Consider the following 23,758-nt stretch of genomic DNA (forward strand, 5'->3'; position numbering starts at 1 on the left):
TTACTGGTAGACGCTAGGGCATTATCTATAGCGCTATCAGTAAGCATCAAAAAGCTGACAATAGTTCCTATTTAGAAATTTCATCCTCATTGGAAAATTACGCTTTTAGGCTTCACTCCTGCTTCACTACATCCCACTATAAACCAACTGGATTTTTTGAGATGTAAACGATGAATAGCATTTGAAATTCCAGTTTTTACCTTTTTTTGACAGTTTGAACTCTTTCAATTTGTGTCCCCGAGATAAAGATTTTCGTCGGTGTTTAATGGTATTTCAGGTGTCAGGCATGACATTGAAAGTAGGGGGGATTATTAAAGAGTCTAAGGAGGCACAATCAAATTTTTACTTTGCAAAAAAGTGTGGGGAGGGGGGCTGGTGGCGTGGGCCCAGGGTATTTCGGTGTTAGGCATGACATGTGGGTACAGTAAAGATTTTAGCCGTTTTTGCTGCTGCTAATCAAAGAAAAATGCGTCGGTATTTCAATTTTGACGACCGCCGTACGCCCCCTTAGTACCATAGGGAGTATAGGAAAGGTGTTTATGCGAATTGTTTTCTTGTAAGCCTAAGTAAGTGACCCCCTCACAAGTTCAAAACTTTTTCTGAACCCTCCTCATATAAGAGAATGAGCAAATGAAATTCTATTGGATATTTAGTAAAAAAAGATGCCTTAAATATATTTTATCTTTACAAAAAAATAAGAATGCTTTCCTATCCAAATTTATATTTTTTACAATAATATGTGAAAAACATATATAATTATATGCTGCTGAACCGAAAAAAAAATTGTTTACCTTGGTGAAATGACGAAGAAGAAAGATCGAAAAGTTAAAACAAATAGCTGGATCAGATGTTTAGCTCATTGATTGAAAATAGAGTTTGAACTTGAACCATAATTAATTACAGAAAAAGGTGCTAGGTAAAATTATCTTTGAAATTTATACTTTTTTTGAGAAACTATTTATATAAAAACAAACTGAACTATTAAATTATATTACAAAAATATTGCATGAAATTCTGGTACACGAGATTATTACTTTCCAGTCAAATTATCATAAAACACCGCCATTTTGTTTTAAAAGTTACCGGCACTCCACCCCAGTGCTTCAAAATCACCGGCTCTGAGCTCTACCCCAACTTCCGTACAACAAAAAGTTCCTCGTGAATTAGGTCTCTGCAGTCATTAAAGAGCATTTTATGAATACTTGCAACGTACAATCATTTTTCAAAGTCCATTTATCTTCTTCTTTTTTGAAGATCATCCTTATAACCACGGTTTTATATTACGTAACCATTACCAACAATTGAAGATTCTACTCAAACTACCAAATGACTTATATTTCACCAGTTTTACAGGGATGTAGTTGGTATTGGTTTCGCACGGACTGAGATACGCCCGTCTCCCGTTTCCCGAAGCTCTTCGTTGCCATTATGGTCTATAGTTAAGGTGATTGGACTAACTTTAAAACTTGGAGCCTCCGCTGTTACCGAGCCGATAGAATGAGTCGATGAGCTTGGTGTTTTGGAGCCGATAGAATGAGTCGATGACGTCGCTGATTTAGAGCCGATTAAGGGTCCTGATGAACGTAACTCTAAAGTGATGTTTTGAGTACGCCGGCTTTTGACTGAACTGAGTTTGACGGGGATTTGTTGTTTACGATTTGCGTCTAGGTATTTTTGACTGTCATCTTTCTCGATGAGACGATCCCCTTGAATTTCTAACGTAACAGCTTCAGGATTTGGAAGAGGTTTTTGGTTGTTGGAGTGACTCGGGTATACCATCTTCTTGGAGGTGCTGACGATTGGACCATTGCAATTTGCTTCTGAATAAGAGCGAGAAATATAATTTGATTAAAGGTTTTGATGTACTTCAAATTTCTATAAAAAGTCTCTACTTGCTTTTGTAGTATTGATCACATTGTAGACCAGAGAATACCCTTGTGTTACTGTTACTGTTTTTGGTCATAATGGTTGAAACAATCTTTGGGGATAAAATTTTATTGAATTTGTTGACTTTTTTCGCCTTGTGTATTTATTTACATAGTGAGATTATATAGAAGTTTCTGAAACCATTGCACATCCTAAGCTAGCCTGAGTATCCTCAAACTTTTAGAAAAATAAAAATTAAAAAGTTAAGGCTCCAAAATTATATAAAGTCTGATGGACCTAAAACAGTCTGATACAATTTGTTTATACTACTCATCTTCCTTTAAGTACATAGTCACGAAAGAAATTATTCCAATCACGTCATCATGACAGTAATCGTTAAAAGAGGAGTCTCTAAAGATTAAGATATTCAAATTGCTAGAGGTATCAAGAAACAATCATCAGATTAAATGATGATGCTGATTTAAGAACAAAATCTCATTTTATTGAAACAATATTGTGATCGAATCATGATGTTTTTGGATATCGATTTAAACTTGCGGTCAGGAAAATGATTACAGTAATGCATTTAAAGGTTACTTTACAATGATATTAATTCACATGAATAATCTACTTTGAAAATATAATGATATGACTCCTACCCCTCTGCCTCTGTCTTTGAAAATATTTTACTGCCTGCTCTTATCTTACTCCCCCTATCGTTAATTTTTTAATTTAGCCACTCCTGTACCTTACTAGAAGTAAGTAAAAGTAAGTAGAAGCAACGTTTTACTCTAAATAGCCTTATTTTAGTCTATATCTTATCCTACTATTTTTAGGAGATTTTCAACCAACCCCCGGCATTAGGTTATTGATTTGTTATTGTAAGTATTTCTTCAGTCTTTTACAGTACTCACTCGATACAGAGCGATGTCAGTAAAAGAAGAAAAGACACTTTTTTATTCTGCTACTACTTGTCACTCTGGGGACAATCTTATTTCTTGTTGTAATTATTGTAGGGAACGAGAGAGTGCAATCTAAAGTTACAGAAAATACCCTAACGTTTCTCTTCATACTCCCAGCCGAGTAGCGAGTATATTCGATGTCATTTGAAAGGACTAACTACTAGTCTGCATACCTAAATGTCTGGGTTTGGCTGTTGCCAAGAGAGATAACGAGTTACTAAATCAATATTTTCAAATACTTTGACAACCGAAAGTATTTTATATTCAAATTTTGTGAGTATTTATTTCCGAAAGGTCAGACCTCTGTCAATGGAGACTTCAAATATCAGATTTTGGAAGCAAGATTTTTTAAATTTTCTTCTAGTTTTTCCCACACAAAGTTTCCAATAACCAGATTTGTTTTTAACATTAAAAGTCTATTTCTAAAACAATTGGCTAAGATTGTGTTTTAATAACATAATGTAAAACTATAGACTTTCACCGATTAGCATCTCAAAATTTCCTAGAAGCTTTAAGATTTGGATTGTAATTTACAGAAATACCTTTAAAAGTGATTGAATGAATCAAGGACATCTTATACATATTGAACCAAAAGAGTTCCCAGTGAAATTAATTAGACTAAACTTTAACAGCACCAAAATCAAAGTGTCAGTAAATTTTTTTGAATTCGATTGAAATATACTTTTGAGGCTGATTCTTTTTTTTCAAATAAAGAGGATATGGGATGGTATAGAAAACTATAGGTAAAATATATAAATTGGATAGATTTTATCATACAAGTAAAAACTTAATTAATTTTCCTTGAGGTGTCCGGAAGGTCACATAGATAAAAGGCTGTAAATCGGAAATTTTAGAATTTTAAGCTTAACAGCTGTTACAATTATAACCTGTATTAGAAAGAGAGTTTTAATCTACAGAGTGTGTATGAAAATCCTCATAGCTTAAAAGGGTTTTGGTGACCTTAATAACAATTTCTTTTTCAAATATCCGATCTAAATACCTTGGCAATTGAATATCTATTGATGGAGCATAGATATTTGTTAATGTTTTAATTATTCAAACTCCTGCGAGATAATAATTTTTGAGGATTATAATTTATATAAAATCTGATCCACTTTTTTTCCTGGTTACACTGCATATTGATTTCAAAAACACTTTCCTTCGTTGGAGATGAGAAGAAGCGATGACTTTAATGGTGAAAGCCCACTTATGTTATAAAGTGTCTTCCTATCAAAATACACTCTCCTTTATTAGAACAATTTTATAAGAATTAGTTGGCTCAAAAGTGCCAAAAAATAAGCCTGGAATGACTGAATTTTAAGTAAAATTATGGGTTTTCAAACCTGAAATACCTCAGATTTGCCTCTGAAATAAGAATAGAATAAGAACAATTTTAAGCTTAAAAAAGTTAGAACAGCCTAGGATAATCAAAAATTTACTTGTTCTTGTTACAAAAATGAGTGTACAGTAGTAATAGCATAGAGAAAATCCGAAATCTAATTAACATAGAAAACACAATGAAAAATGATAAATCTCGGCTTTAATACCGAACTTAGTCTGTTTTAATTAGAGTAAGAGAGCTAATTATCAGACTCTTTAGCATGATTGCTGTATAACCAGACTCGTTTGTTTTTCAAATTGAGTAATTAAGCTTTAAAGGAGAGAGCGAATTAAAAGATTTATATGGCTTGAGCAATTGGTAAAGGTACCCCGTTTCGAAAATTTCGGACCCTAAAATCTAGAAAACTCGTTGTCACAAAAATCTTTGAAGCAATGAAATTAACTATTTTAAAGTCCAAACTTTCTTTCAGCTTTTTGTATGGACTCACAGCAAGCGTTCAGTCGTTCAGTTCAGACAACAACAAACAACAACAAAATTAGTTCTTAAGTTTTCCTTACTATCAATAAATTCGAAAGAGATATCAAAATTCCCTGGGTCGTCTTCCATTCCAGCTGGTACTCCAGCAGCTTTTCTCAATAATTCTTGGATTCTTCGTTCGCGATCTTGTATCTCGCGTTCTAGACGCGGATTAATGCGTGCGCATTCACTATCATAACTTGAATCATTCATGTTTATTTATCTAACAGGTTTATAAAACAAAATCAATCTTTTTCTCCAAGAAAACAAGTCCCTTCTCTTAAAAACGTGTAGCTCCGATTTGCAAATATCTCATTAACTATAACAAGATTTACGTCGAATAATATGCTTTATAAGTGGTACTATGAGCTTATTATCGCATAATGTCAATGCTGCCTCTTCAAAAGTTAAAACGGTGACTATACAAAGCCCAGTAACAATAACATTTAAAAGTAATAAGAAAATAAAATCTGACAAGTTTAAATCAAACAATTATATTTGACCGATCATAGTTCCTTAACTGTTCTGCTTTTTAAACCTTCTGATTTTTTTGTTCCCCCTTTTTTTGATGAAAATTCTTTTGTCATAAAATTGATGCATTTCTTTATGACAGTGAGAAATACTGGAGTTGTATAAATGAACATGTCGTTTTTATCAAAATTATAATAAGCTTAAATCACTACCTTCTTTTGTGTAGAGATTAGTTAAAACTCTGTTTAGCTGATGTTTTATCGATTAGTCCGCGCGTAGACAACAGGCCTCTCATTATTTATCATTACTTTGTGATTTTTAAGAAAACGCGTTTATTATAACGCCCAAATACCACCCTCTAACACCCTCTAACATCCAAGACAAAGTAATATTGTCGACAAATAAAGTTATTTTTCACTAGTGTGGTATCATTAGAAGGTTATTTTTGAGAAAACAGTAACCTAAAGCTAGAGATTTCGGTTACGGTGCGTAAGGTCGTGGTTGTAACCTCCGTCCGAGTCATGCACAGTTTTTTTTATAAGAACATCCAACAATTTTGAAGCCTTCGGATATTATTAACTCTTTTAGTTTGAAGCCTAAAAATGTTCTTAACATGTTCTTATTTTTTGAGTATTTTTGTCTATTTTCCTAAGATATTGGATGTTTCAGAGTCTGTGAAGCCTTAAAACGCTCTTAACTTATTCATAATATTTTGGCCATTGAAGCCTTTTGTTCTTATAAAAAATATGTACCAAAGATTCCTAATAAAAACAAAAATGGTGCTTGATGCCTCACTGCACACAATGCTCAGCCATTGAGAAGAATTAAGAGTCAGAATAAGCAGCCGGCCCGGCAGAGAGATTTTTTAGAAAAATGTGCTCGTATGTTCTAGGAGACCACATGTTATGACCTTCAATTTTCTTATACAAATGATGTGTTCTGATTTCTAAGAAACCTTCATCGCACTAAATTTGTCTCCCTAAACTTATTACTACTTTATGGTTGGATGTGTTCTAAAATCTAGAAAAACATTTTGCTAAGATATACTTGTAAGATATTTTTTTTCACGAAAGATGTTTTCTGAAACTTTTTAGGGTTACCTGGACAAGAAGAACACATTTGATAACCTTGATTGTATCCCTGTCTCGTCAGAACACATCATTATCTCTAGCTGATTAATTTTCGAAGATCTTATCAGAACAGATCAAAATTTCTTGCTGAAACATACTCTCAGAACACATTGGAATAAAAGGTTGCCTCACCGGCTGCTTTCGATGAGTAAGTGAAGCAATTTAGACAGAAAGAGTTGCGCCCTCCACTACCTTCGGGTAGATAGCCATTAAAAGAGTAGTCTCCAGGTGTCTATTTGAGTCTGTTTGACACGTCCTTTAACATATTTTACTGTATGGACATCATTGTTTGAAAGGATATGCTTATCTGATGAGCGCATTTTTTATCAAGTAAAACACACAACACGAGTTTGTCATTTTATTAGATAACCTGGCATGACATCATTTTGTAAACAAAATCATTTTCTTTAGATCTTTCGAATAGATAACAATTATCAAAATGTTGTCAGCTTTATGTTGTCTAGGGGCATCTTATGTCCCGTATAATTTTGAAAAAATGTTACAAATCTCTTTTTAAGCTCTAGGTTTTTCCTCAGTTTCATGGCCCATATCCTGAGGGTAAAAGATAAAAGTGCTTCTTAAAAAACAGGAATTTTAAAAGTAACTTGATCCCGAATGAACCATTCAAAACCCAATTAATTTAATGGTCATCTTGAACGAGCGACGTTGAAGGAAAAATTCATATCAGGTATGGCATTATCGATTAAAGAAACATTTTAATGCTGTCGGTTAAAGTGCTATAGACCAAGTAGCACATCCAACTACTGGAAAAACTGTCAAAATTATCTCACTGGAAAAAAAGCCACCTCAAAATTTCATCGCCATTGGTAAAGAACACTGAATACAAATTTATCATATCCCATTTTCTTAATAGGATGGACACTCCTTGCCATTGAACTTTAAGTCCTCATTTTATCCCAATAGCGAAAATAAAATTCTCATCAGATTAATGAGACATAGATGTACCTTGAGTACGAATATTGAGCTCTACCAGAAAATTTCTATACATGGAGGAGTGTCAGGGGTAGTGAAAAATCTACAAAATTTGCCTTTTTAGGGGCTAAACTTGTTCTATTTGGGGGTAATTTTGCTCTGTTTGAGGGTAGTTTTGATTGTCCATGGGGTCAACTTATGCCGGGGGGGGTTAGACCTGCTGTCTGGGGAGGTCAAAAGTCACAATATTCCGAGGGGTAAATTTCCAAAAAATGTTATATCCTCCACCGCCCATATTCAATTTTTTTCTGGAAAAGCCCATTTCAATACGGGGATGTAACAAACAAAGAAAGACTTTTCCCTGACTAATGTTCCTCCCATTTTCCTAAATAAAATTCATATTACCAAAAGCAACAAAGTACCCAGAAATTTTACTGTCTTATGGATTATTATTTTTGGTATTGTTATTTATTTGTTTTATGTGCGGAACACTTTGTTTACTCTGTCAGATACAGAATACCATTGACAGATTTTGGCATATGCCAGGTACTAAGATGTAACATTAAACCACAAAATTTATAACTGTCCTCTAATGTCAACAAAACATCTGCAACAACTTAAACTAAAATTTCTGCAACATCAAAAGTTGACCTCACTACTGTAGCCATTCTACGGTACCTACAGAAATGAGGTCAATTTTGGTGTTAAGTCCATTTTTAGAGTATCTGTCTGTTTTATCTTTGACAGAAGCCCAGGTGTTGTTTTGGAGAATAAAAGACCTGATTTTTGACACATAACGTTGTTTCAACGTTCATCTAACATTATATAGACGTTATGAACATTAGATGGACGTTGAGACAACGTTCTGTGCCAGCTGGGTATGGTCAATTTTTAAGAAAGTTTATCTTTCTTACCTCCTTTGGTGTAAGTATTGTGAGGAATTGAAAAAGTTTTGCTTGAGTCGACCTCATTCTTTTGTAAGACCGTCAATGTCACTCTTTGACTTGCGCTCAGATCGTCTTGTGGTACCTAGAAGATTGGAGTGGTGATGATTATTATGAATTTGGCACTGATAGGATACCTTGAAAAAACTAATATTCGCATCGTAGAACTTATTTTTGCGGTTGACACCCACTCTTTGTCGAAATTCTTTCATTTTCCTAGTAGTTTTCGAGAATTTGTAGTTAAAATTGCATTTCGCAGAACTAATTTTCGCCGTGAAAATTAGTTACCGTGAAAATTAGTTCCCTTAAGGTATCTGATTGGATTCGATTTGGCGGTATTTTGGCGGTAGTTTTCCTTCATAAATGACCCAAAGCTAAGCGTGCTATCGTGTAATGCGATGAAGTAAAAAATAGTCGCTTTCCGACTACTTTGGTGGTAAAATGTGTAAAATACCATAAAGCTATGCGTACTATCGAGGAAAATGATGAAGTAAAATTTAGAAACAAAATTTTCAGCTTGATAGTTTAATACAACACTAGAATTATGGTCGCTCTATGTTGTCTCTTCTAAGGGATAGTGATTTTCAAATTCTTTACCTCTGAGCATACTTCATGTGATTGGACGGCCTGGATTTCTGTCTCCTCCTCCCCATCTCTTGAATCTTGCGATTGTTGCGCACGCATCAACAGTTCACGAATCCTTCGATCACGATCTGATACCTCAAACTCTAATCGTGGGTTGATATCGTGGCACGCGCTCTCGTATTGCTCGTTGAACTTGGTTGTGTGTTGTTCACTTTCGACGCATTGCTGTAATAGCTGGATCTGTGAATCTTCAAGAACCTCAGCAAAAGCATTGTTATTTCCTGGTTGGTCTATGGAATAAATCATATGATCTTTCTGAAATTCAATCTATAAAGTATTTATGTCACCTCAGCTGGAAAATAGTGTTTTAATGCGCTCTAAATTAAAATCTTTCTCTAATTCGATGAAAAGTTTTAGTTCATTGAAGATAGAGTTAAAGAGAGATCGCTGTACTCACTATTAGAGACTTCATCGATATCTGTTGTCATGTTGTCCAGTGATTGGAACTGTTCATCGTTGAACTCTGGTGCTGAATGTTCATCTTGAACAACCATACAGTCAATTACTTCTTCTTCAATATTCATTGGTTTGGAAGCCAACTCGGGTTGTAAGTTCATGTTATTGCCAACTTGGTTTAGTCCTGGCTCGTTGTCTTCCAGTTGTGAAAAATCAGGCTGTGATTGTGCTTCGGCAACAAAATTTTGGGAGATCGATTCTTCGATTGGAATCGGGGTTCCATCTCCGATTGAAAGCGGTGTTTCATCGTCGATTTCGACCGTTTGATCAAAATAAGATACTGGGGCAGGCGATGGGGATTGAGACGAAATGTTTATCGATTTAATAGCTTTGGTCGTTTGAACATTGACGGAGCCATAAGTTTCCCGATATTGGACTGTTGTTTCTGATGATTCATACGTCTCCACTCTATGCTCACTTGGGAATTCTTTTGTTGTTTTTGTTGTCGTTTGCATAATGATTTCTTGTGTTCGAACCTCTGTTTTAGCCTTTCCTTCTTGGTCATCAACTTCGATGGATCGTTTGATATTCTTTTTCAGATCATCGGCGTCACTTTCACTGGGACTTAGTCTAGGGCGTCTTCTAAAGGAATCAGAACGTACTAATTGAGCTTCTTCTTGCGTAGGTTCTTCCTTAGTTTCCCCTAGTGCTGGCTCAGGTGTTGGGGTACTTGCTGTGACCATTAACTCGACATCTTGGCGTTTAACAGCACTGGCTGGTTTAATAACAGCATTGGTTGAATCTCGTGAATTCGTTTTACTACTTCGCGAAGATCCAGTTCCTTGATCAGAATCAATACTAGGTTGATCAAAGAAATGATTCTTGGTTAATTTTCTTTCTTCATCTGCAATATTATCTTCCTCTTCATCTCCATCAACATCTTCAAACAGACCACCATGTATCTCCATATTAACCTCGTGTTGCCTGTATTTTGTCATCATTGCAAAGGCTAGTTTGGTCACTTTAGTGTCATCAGGGTGGTCTACATTTTCATCTTCCACGGGTCTAACGGCATCAGTCTCATCTTGTGTCCGCTCTTCGTGATCACTATTGTATTCTTCACTGGTACCACTGTTAGATATCTCATCTTCTTCGCGAGAACGATCTAACGATGGTGAGTAGGCTATCGTGACTCGATCATCGTCTCGAACTAGCGTCATCGGTGCTTGCTGAACAGACATCTTTGTTAGAAGATTCTTAATCAGCTCCTCGCGTTTTGCTCCTGAAGTCAAGAAAATGACAAATAAGTCAATCACCAAGAATTACCATCAATAAATATGCGAAAGGAAAAATAATTTCAAATGTTCCCTCAGGTCTACTCTGGACAAGCTCTTCTAGAATACCTTAGGAAGAAACTTTGATTTGATGGATTAAGTTCCCGTCAAATTTTGTTTTTTCTACCATCAGAAATTTCATTAATTCCACATATTCGTGCTATTCCAAGTATTAAAACAGTTTTTTTTGCTTATTTGATAATGATATTTTACTAAAAGATTTCCTATCCGCTAAATCAAATTCCTGGCAAAGTTTCTTCCTTAAAAGTACCTGAAAAGGATACTAATTTTTCCAAACTCACCTGGTCCCTGAATCATGATTGTGAAGTAACAAGCAAAAGTAAAGATAATTTTTCGTGTCAATTTTAACTTCCAAATTCAGACGCAGGTCAAAAGTCATTCACCTTTCTCTGTTGAAACTCTGTAAACTGAAGTGTTTTACGTTTTTCCAAAATCCAGAGCTTTCTTTGTACGACTAATTTTGAGATAAGTTTGAAAACCTGAACCTGAAAACCTGAATAAACCTCTATTAAGTCACCCTCTACCCAAAAATAATACAGACAACCAGAGCTTCCTTTGTACATCTTTTAGTACGACTAATTTTGGCGGGTTAAGTAAGATTGAAAACCTCGTTCGTTCATTACGGTATCAGAGTAAAGCTCTGTTAAATCACCCTCTATCCAATAGCAAATGCTAATTTCCAAAAAATATAGTTGTAACAAGTAACAAGTAACAATACGTACTCAGTGCTAAGAGGAATAGTTAAGAAATTGTTTTTATAAAACCAAGTAGTCCTACCTGAAGTTTCAACAAGTTGGCCATCTGGCATCGACTCCACAACATTTTCAACATCCATTGTGCAAACTTCTTCTTCTGGTTCACCTTGACTTCCTGATTGCCCAAGAGTCAATAAACGTTGGATTCTTCTCTCGCGATCTTCTATTTCATCTCCGACTCGTGGATTAATTTCAGCGCATGCGCTATCATATTCATTCTCAACTGTCGAAGATAGTTCTACTTCTGATTCACTTATTTTCAATGTAATTGTCTCTGTTGTTTTTAGTTTTGGTTCTGCTTTTAAATCTTTGGTAAGTTCAATTTCATGGTCAAGAACTTCTTTAAAAGCAGCTCGTTTCTCATCATCGCTAGAACTAGCATCAATAGGGTGCGCCTCTAGACCCTCTTCTGTAACAGGTGAAATAGCCTCACCATCGACGTTACTCTTATTCAAATTCACTGTCTTTGAAATCTCTTCTATTCCTTCGTAAGCGTCTTGCAGCACATGGTTTGATGTCTCATCAGCATATTTCTCAACCGAATCATGACTTGTATTTAGTTCGTCAGCCTCTTCAATAGTATCTTTATTTTGAGATAACGAATTTACTTTATGTTCAATACTCTTAATTTCCTCCTCTGTAAACTGGACGCTTTGTAAACGCAGTTGTCCAACGCTATCAAAATTATGACTTTCATTGCTAATAGTGGATGCTCTTTCACTGTCTAAACCATCAAAGGAGGGCGTGGTTTCGTCGGAAGGAGCTAAGACGGGGGTAATAACATCTTCTTGGGTAGCAGATGACTGTGAGACGGGTTTAGTGCGTACTGAGATTTTAATCGGTTTGGACTGTGAGTCTTCTCTTTTGAGAGATGCTCCACCGCCGATGCGGATCGAGACGGATTGCTTCTTCTGCGGTTGAGATTCTTCAATTGTCGTCGATACTAGAGCCGCATCTTTACTCATTTGCCGTTTTAACGTGACTGTCGGATATGTGATTTTAGTCGGGGCGACCACCTCGTTAGCTTCTAGTCCTTCTTCATCTAATCCATCAAACATGCTTTCGTCAAGTTCTATTCCTGCTTCAACATCTTGTCGCTCCTTAGGGACAATAACATCATCATCGGTAACAATTTGTGTTTTCTTCTGGTAATGAATCTCAGTTGTTTGTATAGTGACACCCACCTTTTCGAACGATTCTTCAAGAGCCTGAAAATCCAATGCGGATTCAACATCTTCTTGGTGATGGATTTGAATCACTGCTTCATCGTTTACTGGCGATTTTTGGCGATCTACAGATTGGTTTGATATGGCTTTCGCCATTTGTCTGATCTCAACATGTTCGATTGTTTGATTGGAGATTATTTTGGTCATCTGTTGAATGTTGCCATGTTCATCGACAGATGTATTGTTATTTTGGTCAAATTCACCTTCTTTCTCGATTGCCAATAATTTATCAAGCAGACGTGAATCTTCAAGCACCTAAAATTGAATATGATTAAAACTAATTTTGCGTTCCTTTTTTTAGATGTTTTAAGTTATATGAGCTCTTAAACAGATGAAATAGAACTTTCACCAATGACGATGCAACGTTTACCTTTGATGTCTGAAAGTTTCGCAAATTACATATATATTAGCAACTTGAAACACATAGAACTCACTCGCAACATGCACATTGAAAATGCCGATTTAATTCCTTTAGACATGGGTTGACGTCGCAAAGTCCTAAAATCTCGATGTTAAGCTACATAAAAGGCATATTAAATAATTCGATTTACTCGAAAATGGGTCTCTCAGTTGCTTTTATCTGTACTACTTACCTCGCTTTTTCGTTCTGCACCTTTATCTTTGTTGTTCTTGGCCACATTCTTATCATCCAATACTAAATTACGTTGCCAAGCTGGTATGTTGTCTAAGATGTCTTTAGGAGTCGCAGGTGGTGTTTTAATGCTGGTCGGTGGTGAAGTTTGAACTTTGGTGATGTGTGTGACCTTGATATGCTCCTCATTTGAGATGAATTGCTCTTCAGAATCTAGAATAAGGAAGAAGTAATACTTTTTAACTTTTTCTGATTTTCAATGTCGCTAGGGAGATATTCTAGGGCCATTGGACTTTTCATGAAAATAATTTTACCGCCACTGTTGAAGATATTAATTTTTCGAAGTATCGAAACCCCTGGATATCCTCTTTTATAAAGATATTCACCCCTTGATATTGTATTTTTTACTTGAAAAGACACTCTACCCCCTGGATATCCGCTCCCTGTAGATATTCAACCCCCTGGATATCCACTTTTGAACAAAAATCGTTAACCACCTGGATATCCGATATCCTCAACACAGAGGGGGGCACGGACTATTTCTGGAAGAGCCCATTCCAAGAAAATATAAACCACGATTAAAACCACCTCTACGAGCTCTATCAAATGAGTATGAGTCGTGACACCAAAACACTTATGCGCGACATAACGTACGAAGCCTTTGTAATGGTTCTAAAGGTTTTGTGGTAATGATGGTAAATGTTAACCCTTTCCGTGCCCTATATTTGACATTGTGAAATGTTTTTTAGAATCAATTGAGCAGCCGCACAAGAAGAAACTGGGCGAAAATTGTCCAGTATATTTGACATTGGGCCTGGCAGCTAACAACTGGTGACAAATGTACATGCGGCATCTCAAAATAATTTTTATCATTTTTTGACATTTTTCCCCGTGGGCCGGCACGGAAAGGGTTTAAATGCAACAGCAAGAACGTGTTCAAAAATGGGAAAAATAATCAAATCATTATTCCGTGAAAATTCTGGAAGACGAATTTTAGAAAAATTCCCTACCCGTTGAGAATACCGTTTGATATGTGTAACCTTAGAGAGATCCTAAAATATCAAAATTGCGATCCAATGAGAGACTATTTTGATATAAATTGTTTTCGAAATTTCCATCCAAATAATTTTAACCTTGGAGGCTTTTAAAATAAGTCTGTTTCAAATGGCAGGTGAATGAGGATTGGGAAGGGATTACGGTATTAGCCTTTACAATAGGTAGAGGGTCAAGAGTTCGAATTAAGGATATTGCGTGGGGTTTAATTGGGAAACATCAACCAAAAAGCTACATATTCATTACAATTGTCAGGATAAAAAGTTTTATGTTTCATAGTGAGGCTTTTTAAAATAATATGTGGTTAGCTTGTTATACCATTTCTAGACACAAGGCTAGACTAAATATTTTAAACCAATCTTTGGTTTTTCAATAATTTCATCCAGTTTCAAATCGAGATTATGCAAATTGAGCTTTTGAAGCATTCGTACAGTAAAGTCTGCTAGTAATTTTGACAAATACAATAATTTTACACCCCTGTTCCATTGAGCCAGTGAGAATGTTTAAGCCAAAGAGCCAAATGTCAATAGAACACCCCTGTCTCACAGCCCCGGTGACACTTTTTTCCCCACAACAAGAAGGATAAAAATTTCTATCGAAATGATCAATCAATGAGGATAGAAATTATATTGTTCCAAATTAAAAATATTCAGTGGGGAAGGTTTTGGAGTACAATTTTTTACATTGAGTTTCGAATGGAGATGAATCAAGAATTAAGTTTTTTATCTTTTAACCATTTTGAGGTTTTCAATTATTGTAAATGGTCAACCCTAGCGATGCTAACGGTTTAAATGATGAAAGCTTTTGCACGAGAGATGAGAGATTTTGAAATAGTGACTATTGTTGAAGTGCCTTAAAATACCTTGTGTTTTTTCTTACTTATCAAAACTTTAAAATCAATACACAAAAACCACAGTAGTCCTAGGCAGCAAGGTATTTTAATGGACAAAAAGATAAGAAAATCTCATTGAAAATACTTAATGAGTCCTGAATGCCTACCATTTTGAATTTGATAATACAATAAAATAGGATCTATTTATCCCATTTTGTAAAAGTTTTGATGCTGATAATAAAGTCAGGAATGTGTATATCCTTATTTTATTGAAATCGAATTAAAATTTTGTAATACCTTTCTCCCTTAGATCTAGGTATTGGCTCGACATGACTATGCCTACGACTGTTAAGTTTAAATTCCAAACATAGAATATTTTTGATCACCTTAACAGCAAGCAGCTCCAGATATTTTCAAATAGAGGGTTAAAATTTACGTATGTTGCAAGAAAATTGCTTTTTAATACAAAAATGAAGTATTTGTAGAAGCTTATATGTTCAAACTTTAGACTAATATACTTCCCACGTAGAAATGTGACAAAATTTGCAAAAAATGTTTTGACTGGAAGGCCCAGGAACTAGCTGAAATATTTGACGGTATCAAAATTAAACTAAAAGCAGACAAATTGAATTCCAGAACGATAAAAAGTTATGTTAAGAAGCGAGAAAAGAAGCTCTTAAAGTATTTAAGATTAAAATCTTTATAAAAGACCAACCCTCTCTATCTATCATCATTTTTGGAATAAGCAAAAAATACAGTCTGAAAAATAGGTTTCGTTATGCAACGGCCAATACTAGAGGATCTATGTTCCCATGTTTTTATAATGCCTTTCGTTTTATACTCTCGGGTACCTAATAGCTGTCTCCCCCGCTTATTAATTTTTCGAACATTTTTCACCCAGGATGTCCCCCCCCCCCTCATCAATTTTTGGGAAAATGTTTTTGAAAGTTCCTGTTTTGTCCTAATTCTGCTGTATTAGCGTCCTTTAAAAAAATTTTCCACCCAGGACATTTTTATTCCACCCCCACCTCCGATTATTAAGTTTTGTGATTTTTTCCAACAGGTACCCAAGAGTAGTTGACAAAGAATTCGTTATTGAAACTATTTGAATCGTCAAATATGAAAAATTCTTCTAACATTTATTCAACCTAATACAAAATCCACGTTTTTAGGTCAATTTAAAGTTTCGATTTATTACCACATTGGCCAGAGGTTTTGAAATTGAAGAATCACATGCAAATTTTAAACTTAAATCAATGTACAGTTATCTTACCTGAAAATGCGTTTAACAAGTCTTTTAAGGCGTTTATATCTTCATCTTTTATTGGTTCATCAGAAACAACCGGAGCTGTAGTCAACTGCGGAGATGGAGAGGCTGCAATAGGACTATCCGGGTTCTCGTAAAATGCCATTTCCGGGGGTGGTTCTGATTTTGTCTTTTTCTTTAAAGTTCCATCGATGTGATCGACACGTGATCCGTATGTGCTGTAAACAAGCTCCGCATCTGAGATCTCTGTTAAATCTTCTTTCTTGTTCTTTTTGAAGGAGAATTTACGTTTCATGCTGTCAGCCGAATTGCTACGCGATCTTTTCGATGTTTCGCTAGATTCACTTTCATTACGAGAATTCTTTTTCTCTTTTCCTGAACTTTTACGTCGTAAAAAACCCATTTCGTCACGATAACCTGCAGGTCTTTTAAAGATGTCTTCTGATTTAAAATGTCTCGATTCTTCGACTTCGATTTGTTGTTTAATGGAGGTATGGGAATTTTCTACTGTAAACCCATTCTTCTGTAACTGATGATCGTGTTCGGTTAAAAATCCTTTGATCGCTTTAAAATAACCTGTTCTAGGTGCTTCGTTAGTTCCTGATGAGTCAGGACTGCCAGGTGGTGATGGTGAACTCAAAGGATCAGGTTGTAAATTCCTCTGATTGTTTTGATGCTCTTGTGTTGTAAAAACGTCGTCCTGTTGCACGTGACTATCACTAGTATCGTTTGAGTTATTGAATAACTCTTGTTGCTGTTGTTTACGTTTAGACCCTTTCTTCGAACGAAAAGATCGCCGTAGAGTCTTCAACAGACCACCACTTGATTCTGTCTTGTTGTTATCCTGTATGGTTGTCTCACCTCCTCCCTGCTTCTTGCTTGATGCTTTCTTATCCTTAATCTTTCCCTCATTACCACTAATTGTTTTGCTCCGATTGCTAAACATTTTCTTTTTTATCAAATAGCAAAGTCTTTCTTTGTGACCACTATTGTATTTTATTGATTATGATTTATTAAGTTTTCTTTTAATGTCTTGCTTATTTAGAAGTAAGGCTTTACTTTTGATAATCATTCATTCAAAAGTAATTTGTGATGTGTCCTTAACATTACCTTTAGCATATACCTCAAAACAATAGACCTTCTCTTTCCAAAGTCAATGACACATGTAGTAGTGTCAAGCAGTTAGTAGCTTAGTATTAATTGGTGTGCCGTCTCCTCTCTCTCTAACTCCTCGACTTTTGGATTTTTTGTGTGATTTCTCAATAGTTCTGTAGATAACAGTTAAAAAACCATTTAATTAAGCTTGACAATCTTTAAAAATTGTCAAACATGTGATATAGTTTGACGTAATCGGTACTTCAATTTGTTGGCAACTAAGTCTTTACTGATTGTAAACTTTTTGCGATGAAATTGCGTGTTTTCAAAATTCCACCGTTTAAAATTGTATTAGCCAAAAGTCGAATCTTCAATCATGATATATCCAGTGTACACAAAATACGGAGCAAGCAAGGTTCAAGAATTATGAATCCAGCACTAAACTCTTGATCAAAACAACAAATCGATCTAGTCACCGTCCACACCTTAATAAGAAAAAAAAAATCTTTGATAGTAATTTGTTCTTTGGTTATAGAAGCTTTACACAATCGACATTTTGTAATAACAAAAATTGAACATTTTTTTAAATGATTCTTTTACCATTCTCATTAAAATCACCGCGCGAGCGCTTTCATGCTGTCACACTGGGTGACACTATTTCCCTTTAATTTCTATTTCATTACATTAATACTTGAAATTCTCTTTACACTAGTTTTTTTTGTAGAAAAAAAACTACTACAGTATAAAAATTCTATTGCAAATTTTTAAAACACTTTAAATCTACACCTAAAACCCTATTTTTGAAACAATTTAAAGCTCTATTCACACATGATGTAAATTTTCTTCTTTGCGGCTTTTTGTTTATAGCCTATATATTTAAGGTTAGCTTTTCGAGGTATGCGCTTATGATTTTTTATTCGTTCGCCTCACCCATTACGTCATTGATAGAGTGTAAACTTAGAACTTTTAAAAGTTGATCAAGGATATAACAATTTTTGTGCTCTGAACTGTTCCCTCTTTTACATGATATGAAACCCTTGAGATCAGTGATCTTTAGATTAAAGTCCATTCGCTATAGGTGTGTTTTTTTCCTATCACGCTGAACAACTCTCGAGGGAATGAGTCTAATAACACCATTGAGTTTAAAGCCCGAGGGGCTAGAGCAGAATCGCTAACCTTTCCCAGGCAAGATTGTTTTTGAGGACTGCGTTGTTTCAAATCTAGTAATAGATTTTATTTTCAATCCTGCGTTTGTATAAAGACCACGCGCGGGCGTTCTGGATGGAAAATAAGTGGCTTCATTTCCCATTCAGGTCCTCAGTCTCAAGTCTAGCCCTTTGGGCTTGAAAGTCATTGAATAACACTGAAGAAGTGGACTGAACTGAAGATGGGAGGATCTATTGTTTTGATTAGGTGAAAAATTCATATTGTTAAAGTAACATCTAATAGCGGATTCCAAAATTTTAGTGTTTGATACGTTTCGTTCCTTCGAAATGGGAAAAAATTCAGACTGTTCGGAATAGTTTGGTCAATTCTGAGTGGATAGGGGTCTCGCCGACATTGTCATGAAGTTTTGCAAGGGTTTATAAATGCAAATGATGTTAGATTAAGTATTAGTCCTAAATATCGACTCCTTGTATTGACCAATCCTAGAAGGTTTTGTCATAAACTTCATGTTAGATCTACTCAAACAAACAAAGCAATCATGTAGCTAAGTTTGTCATTTTGACAGAAAAAAATTGCGTTTATCTTGTAAGACATAAATTCGATCAGGTCTTTTTTGACAATGACTATAAAATGGTAAGATTATCGAAACTTTCTATGATTAATTCTTCTAATACTTAAAGATTTCCCTCTTTTAAAAGTTCATAAGCTACTTTAACCTGATCAGTTTATTGTATTAAAAACCCGATTAGCAGAACGAGACGCTATCTCTCTCTCTCCTTTATTTTTCACTCTCCTTTATTTGAACCTTTCGTAGTGGTATTAACAGAAGCTTAGGTAAAGAATGCTGCTGCAGCAAAGACCTCGCATGTAACACCCCTGTGTCACAGACCCGCTGGGACCCCAGCCCACTGGAAGATCTGGCAACGAATTTCGTCCCCGGTAGGAAATTACCCTAGGATTTTAGCCCCACTGGGAAATTGACCTATATTTCATCCCCACTCGAAATAAGATGTTTAGAAATTGCACAACAAAACCATCCCCACTAAATTTTTTAACCTTTGAACGATAGAATTTCTATCCCCATTAGGATTTCACCGAGGCTGTGAGACAAGGGTGGTCATATATACACCAACTAGGTCATTTGGTGCTTGGAAATCTCTAAAATGGTAGAAAAGGAAAGGTCAAAAGTTTTTCTTGTAACAGGTCTATGAATCTTTTCAGAATAATTCAAAAGCCAGCACTTATTCATTCATCGAAAAACACCTGTGAATGTGATTCAAAGTAAGGTATTCAAATCTCGAGGCACATATTAAATCATAACAGAAATTTTTCATAAGCATATGTCATATATTTCCCAAAGAAATTTGAAATTCAGACTAAAGACCTATAGAGCCGCAGAGTGAAATAGCTTTATTTTACTTTATTTTAAAAGTTTCTCAAATTGTTGGTAGGAAATTTTCTGTTTTCTGTAAGAGTTGTTTTTTTGTGAACGGAGTTTGGACATCCTCCAGTCCCGCAATATCACACCCCTGTGTCACAGACCCGCTGGGATCCCAGCCTAACTGGAAAATTTGGCTAAAATTTCGTCCCCGGTGGTAAAATACCTTAGATTCAGCCCCACTAAGAAATTGACTTTGATTTCATCCCCACTCGAAAATCAATGTCTAAAAATTGCACTCCAAAACCATCTCCACTGGATTTCTTAGGGATGTCTACCCCCACTGTAGAAAAACGTTCCACCGGGGCTGCGAGACAGGGGTGTCTCCAGTGCTGCAATATCCGCAAAGGTTTGCTTCCTGTGTATTAATAGTAAAACAGTGTAACATATCATGAGCTCCCTCCAAAAGGCTATAAAGCATAATATCTATTTTGAAAAATACAAAAAAGCTCACTCGGTTGACCGCAGGCCAATTTGAACGACTTTCACCACAAAACCGATAAAATAAGTTGAATGAAGCTCGTGTGGAAAAGGTTTGATCTCAATCTTATGCTACTTATATCATCATACAAAAAATATAGATCTTTCGAACCAGAATCTTTACACCAACAATCTTTCGGTTCGCAATAAGCTTTTTGTATTTGGGTGAAGGGTTTGAAAAGGTTAGAAGTTTTATCAATTTCTACACCCCTTTCTCACAGACCAACTGGGACTCTTTCCAACTTGAAGAATTGGCCAAAATATCGTCCCCGTTGGAAAAATTACACTCCAATTTTTACCCCAATTGAAAATAATCATAAGTTAACCAGCAATTCTCACTGTAGAATATTATACTGTTTTTCCCATCCCCACTAAATTCTGACTTGAAAAAAAGGATGGAATTTAAATACCTAGCCATAAAAGAATATGGAATATCAATCCCCATCGAGTTTCAGTCTGTTATTTTTACCCCCATTGGCTGAAAAAGTCCTACCGGGTCTGTGAGAAGGGGGTGTAGGTACAGTCTGATTTTTAGATTACTCGACGCAAATAAGAAATAAATATAAGACTTAAGTTCTACGAAACCCTGTACTTTAGAAAGAAGGTAAACTAGTGGCGAAATTCTATAATTTTGACAAACTGAGGACCAGCACGTTTTTTCATCTAATTCATTTAATCGGCTAATGTTCCAGGGGTCCAAGTTCAATATTAAGCATACAACTACTTTTAATCTTATTAACCAACAGTCAACGACAATTTAATGACAGCTCTTACTAAGTTAGAAGGAACCACCCTAAAACGTGAATGAAAGGTTAGTGATGGGAAAACTATCTTGCCGAATTAAAATGAGCCACCTTTTAACGATGGTGAGCTTGTAAGTAATTCTTAATTTCAGGGCCTACATGTTTATAATAGGCCTGGCGGAACGACCGTTAAAGTGGGGAGGCTGAAGGCTCAAAATGGGATAAAATTTGCTAGGAATTTGAGAAAAACATCTCATTTGCTCAAAAGTGGGGAGGCTGAAGTCTCCCCAGTCTCCCCGCTTCCACCGGGCCTGTAACTTGTTTGTAAATTAAAAGGGGGTGCTGTTTTCAAGAAAAGACCGATGTTTTCATAGCTGTCAACACTTTCCCTCACCAAAATGCGGGAGTCAAAGAATTTTTCCATGTTATCCGGTTTTCATCGGTAAAGTTTTTTAAAAAGCCTGAGAAATGGAGAAGAAAATTCTTTACGGATCTCCAAATATTTCCCTCGTATTTTATAGTACTTATAGTACAGTTTCCAAATTCTACAGCACGATCTGAGTGTAAACAGCGCTTTAGACAAGTCAATCATAATTACCGGGTGTATCGTTGTATATCATTCAGCTTGTTAGAAACAGTACACAATCAAAAGAAACGAAAATTAGATACTCTTGATTTTCACGACTGGGGTTGTTGTTTTAAATTTTAACCAATTTTTTCATTGAAACCCCAGATAAATAGTGATCTAAAGTCCATTCGCTTTAAGTGTGCACTAAAGCTTGTTTTGCTTTCCATTTTTCAACGAAGGCAAATGTAACAAATTATACACCGTTGAAAAGATAATTCAGAACACTATAATTTTTGAGAAATGGAGAAGAAAAAAACTCTTTAACTTTACCCTTTAGTGCTAGAAACTTCATTTCTGTTACAGAAGTATTTTGAAGCTTCCTCGTTTCAGATATACAATTGATTTTCACAGCAGTAAAAGAAAAAGCAGCAAAAGGCAGGGTTTTTTTTGCCTCGAACGAACTGCAGCGGCGGTAACTTTAAGGAAGAAATAACTATATAGCTTAAATCAGGAGGCTTTAAAGAACCTTTGTACCAAAAATGGATTCTACAACACTAAATAACAAAAAGTTCTTTTTCTTCTTTCTTCATTTTCCATCTTATTTTCTAAAAAAATTTAAAATAATATTTAGCAAAAATTAAAGTGCTTGAATTATCTTTTCAACGGTAAATAATTTGTTAGAAATGAAGCATTGATTAAAAGCAAAACAAACTTTAGTGCACATTTAGAGCGAATAGACTTTAAATTGCTCTAGTCATTAGTTGAGGTACTACACGTCCTAACTACCATCAATCCCCCAGTTTATATCTGAGACACTTCACATGGTCCCCTTTTCCCCCACTGTCAGCGTTGAGTTCTCGGCCCGTTCTCGGCCGTTTCCGGACTCAAAACTGATAGTTATCTTGCAAAAATGTTTAGAATTCTTCTGCCTCAAGATATTTGTTGGGGGGCTGATGAGTCATACTTCTAAGAACTCCAAGCTCAAATTCAAAAGTACTCTGCCAATCTACGAATCTCCAGCTCCAGGTTTTAAAACTTTAGTTTACGAAAAATTATAATTTATGATGGGACAGACATTTCATTTGGGCTGGCAAAACATTGACTTTGTCATATCCAGGGATTTAGTTTAGTCTGTAATGTTGTTTCTCTACTATCTAACTAGATTTTTGAAAGGATTAAAATTGTTTTTAACTACAATTTCTTTTCGTTGTGGATATCTGTTAGGACGATATAAACTGATTTTAAGTGTGTAATAAAAGGAATCAGTTGAAAAAATTTCTGGAGGTCTTAGAGTAAACATTGAGACCCGATAATGAGGAAATATCGTAGAAAGCTGTCGTCTGCCTCTCTTTGGTAAAATATCTGCATGTTGGGCCTAAAAAAAGAACGAGGAGTGGTACTTAGGCAAGTGATGGGTACGGGTATGTGCCACCCTTAAGGGTACCTTTTTGAACCTGGCAGTCCCTGTAAGGGTTGGAAAATAAGCCTTGCCTGAAATCCCCTCTTTTTGAGCTATTTTTTTTAATGAGAAGACTACACAACAATAACAACAACAAAAAAAAGAACACTTCCAAACCGAAAGAGGTTTATCATCTCCACCCGGGGAGATGAAATCACCAATTCCACTTTGATAAAAGATTTTGATTTGTTTTTTATAAAGATGATGTTTATAAGAAAAACGAAACTTTTAGCACAGTCCCCAGTTTACTTTGATAGAACCAATTATCGAAAGCCAATTCCCTGAATTCCACTTTGATAAAAAGAAATTGAAACGTTTAGCATAGTCAAAGAACAATACCATTGAATACTTTGAACTGAAAATTAATGTTAAAATCGTGTCATTTATACCAAGTCCAAAAGTTCGTGTTTTACATATCTGCGCAAAGATTACATCAATGAATTTTGAAATTAGCCGTAGATACCGGGTCTGTGTACATACTATGGGAGGGTAGACATGAAGAGAAGGGGGTTTATATACTACA

General features: G+C 35.5%; 1 protein-coding gene across 1 annotated transcript; it reads right to left on the reverse strand.

Moving 5' to 3' along the window:
- Positions 1–631: 631 nt before the first annotated feature.
- LOC136798683 (uncharacterized) lies at positions 632–17,869 on the reverse strand. Its single transcript, XM_067055335.1, has 7 exons — positions 16,292–17,869; positions 13,135–13,346; positions 11,338–12,796; positions 9,207–10,487; positions 8,762–9,039; positions 8,135–8,249; positions 632–1,820 (listed from the first exon to the last, which is right to left on the reverse strand). Exons 1-7 carry the CDS (start codon positions 17,229–17,231, stop codon positions 1,348–1,350), a joined length of 4,758 nt encoding a protein of 1,585 aa, XP_066911436.1. The 5' UTR covers positions 17,232–17,869; the 3' UTR covers positions 632–1,347.
- Between the last annotated feature and the right edge of the window lie 5,889 nt (positions 17,870–23,758).

Source organism: Clytia hemisphaerica, unplaced genomic scaffold (assembly GCF_902728285.1).
Source record: "Clytia hemisphaerica strain Z4C2 unplaced genomic scaffold, Clytia hemisphaerica genome assembly, whole genome shotgun sequence".
Lineage (NCBI taxonomy): Eukaryota > Metazoa > Cnidaria > Hydrozoa > Leptothecata > Clytiidae > Clytia > Clytia hemisphaerica.

Bases quoted from the DNA above. Each gene is read 5' to 3' on its own strand.
- LOC136798683 (XM_067055335.1), bottom strand. From the start codon at position 17,231: ATGTTTAGCAATCGGAGCAAAACAATTAGTGGTAATGAGGGAAAGATT. The intron at 13,347-16,291 runs GTAAGATAACTG...TCCTTATTCTAG, and splicing joins CTTGTTAAACGCATTTTCAG to ATTCTGAAGAGCAATTCATC. The intron at 1,821-8,134 runs GTAAGAAAGATA...GCTCTTATTCAG, and splicing joins CAATACTTACACCAAAGGAG to AAGCAAATTGCAATGGTCCA.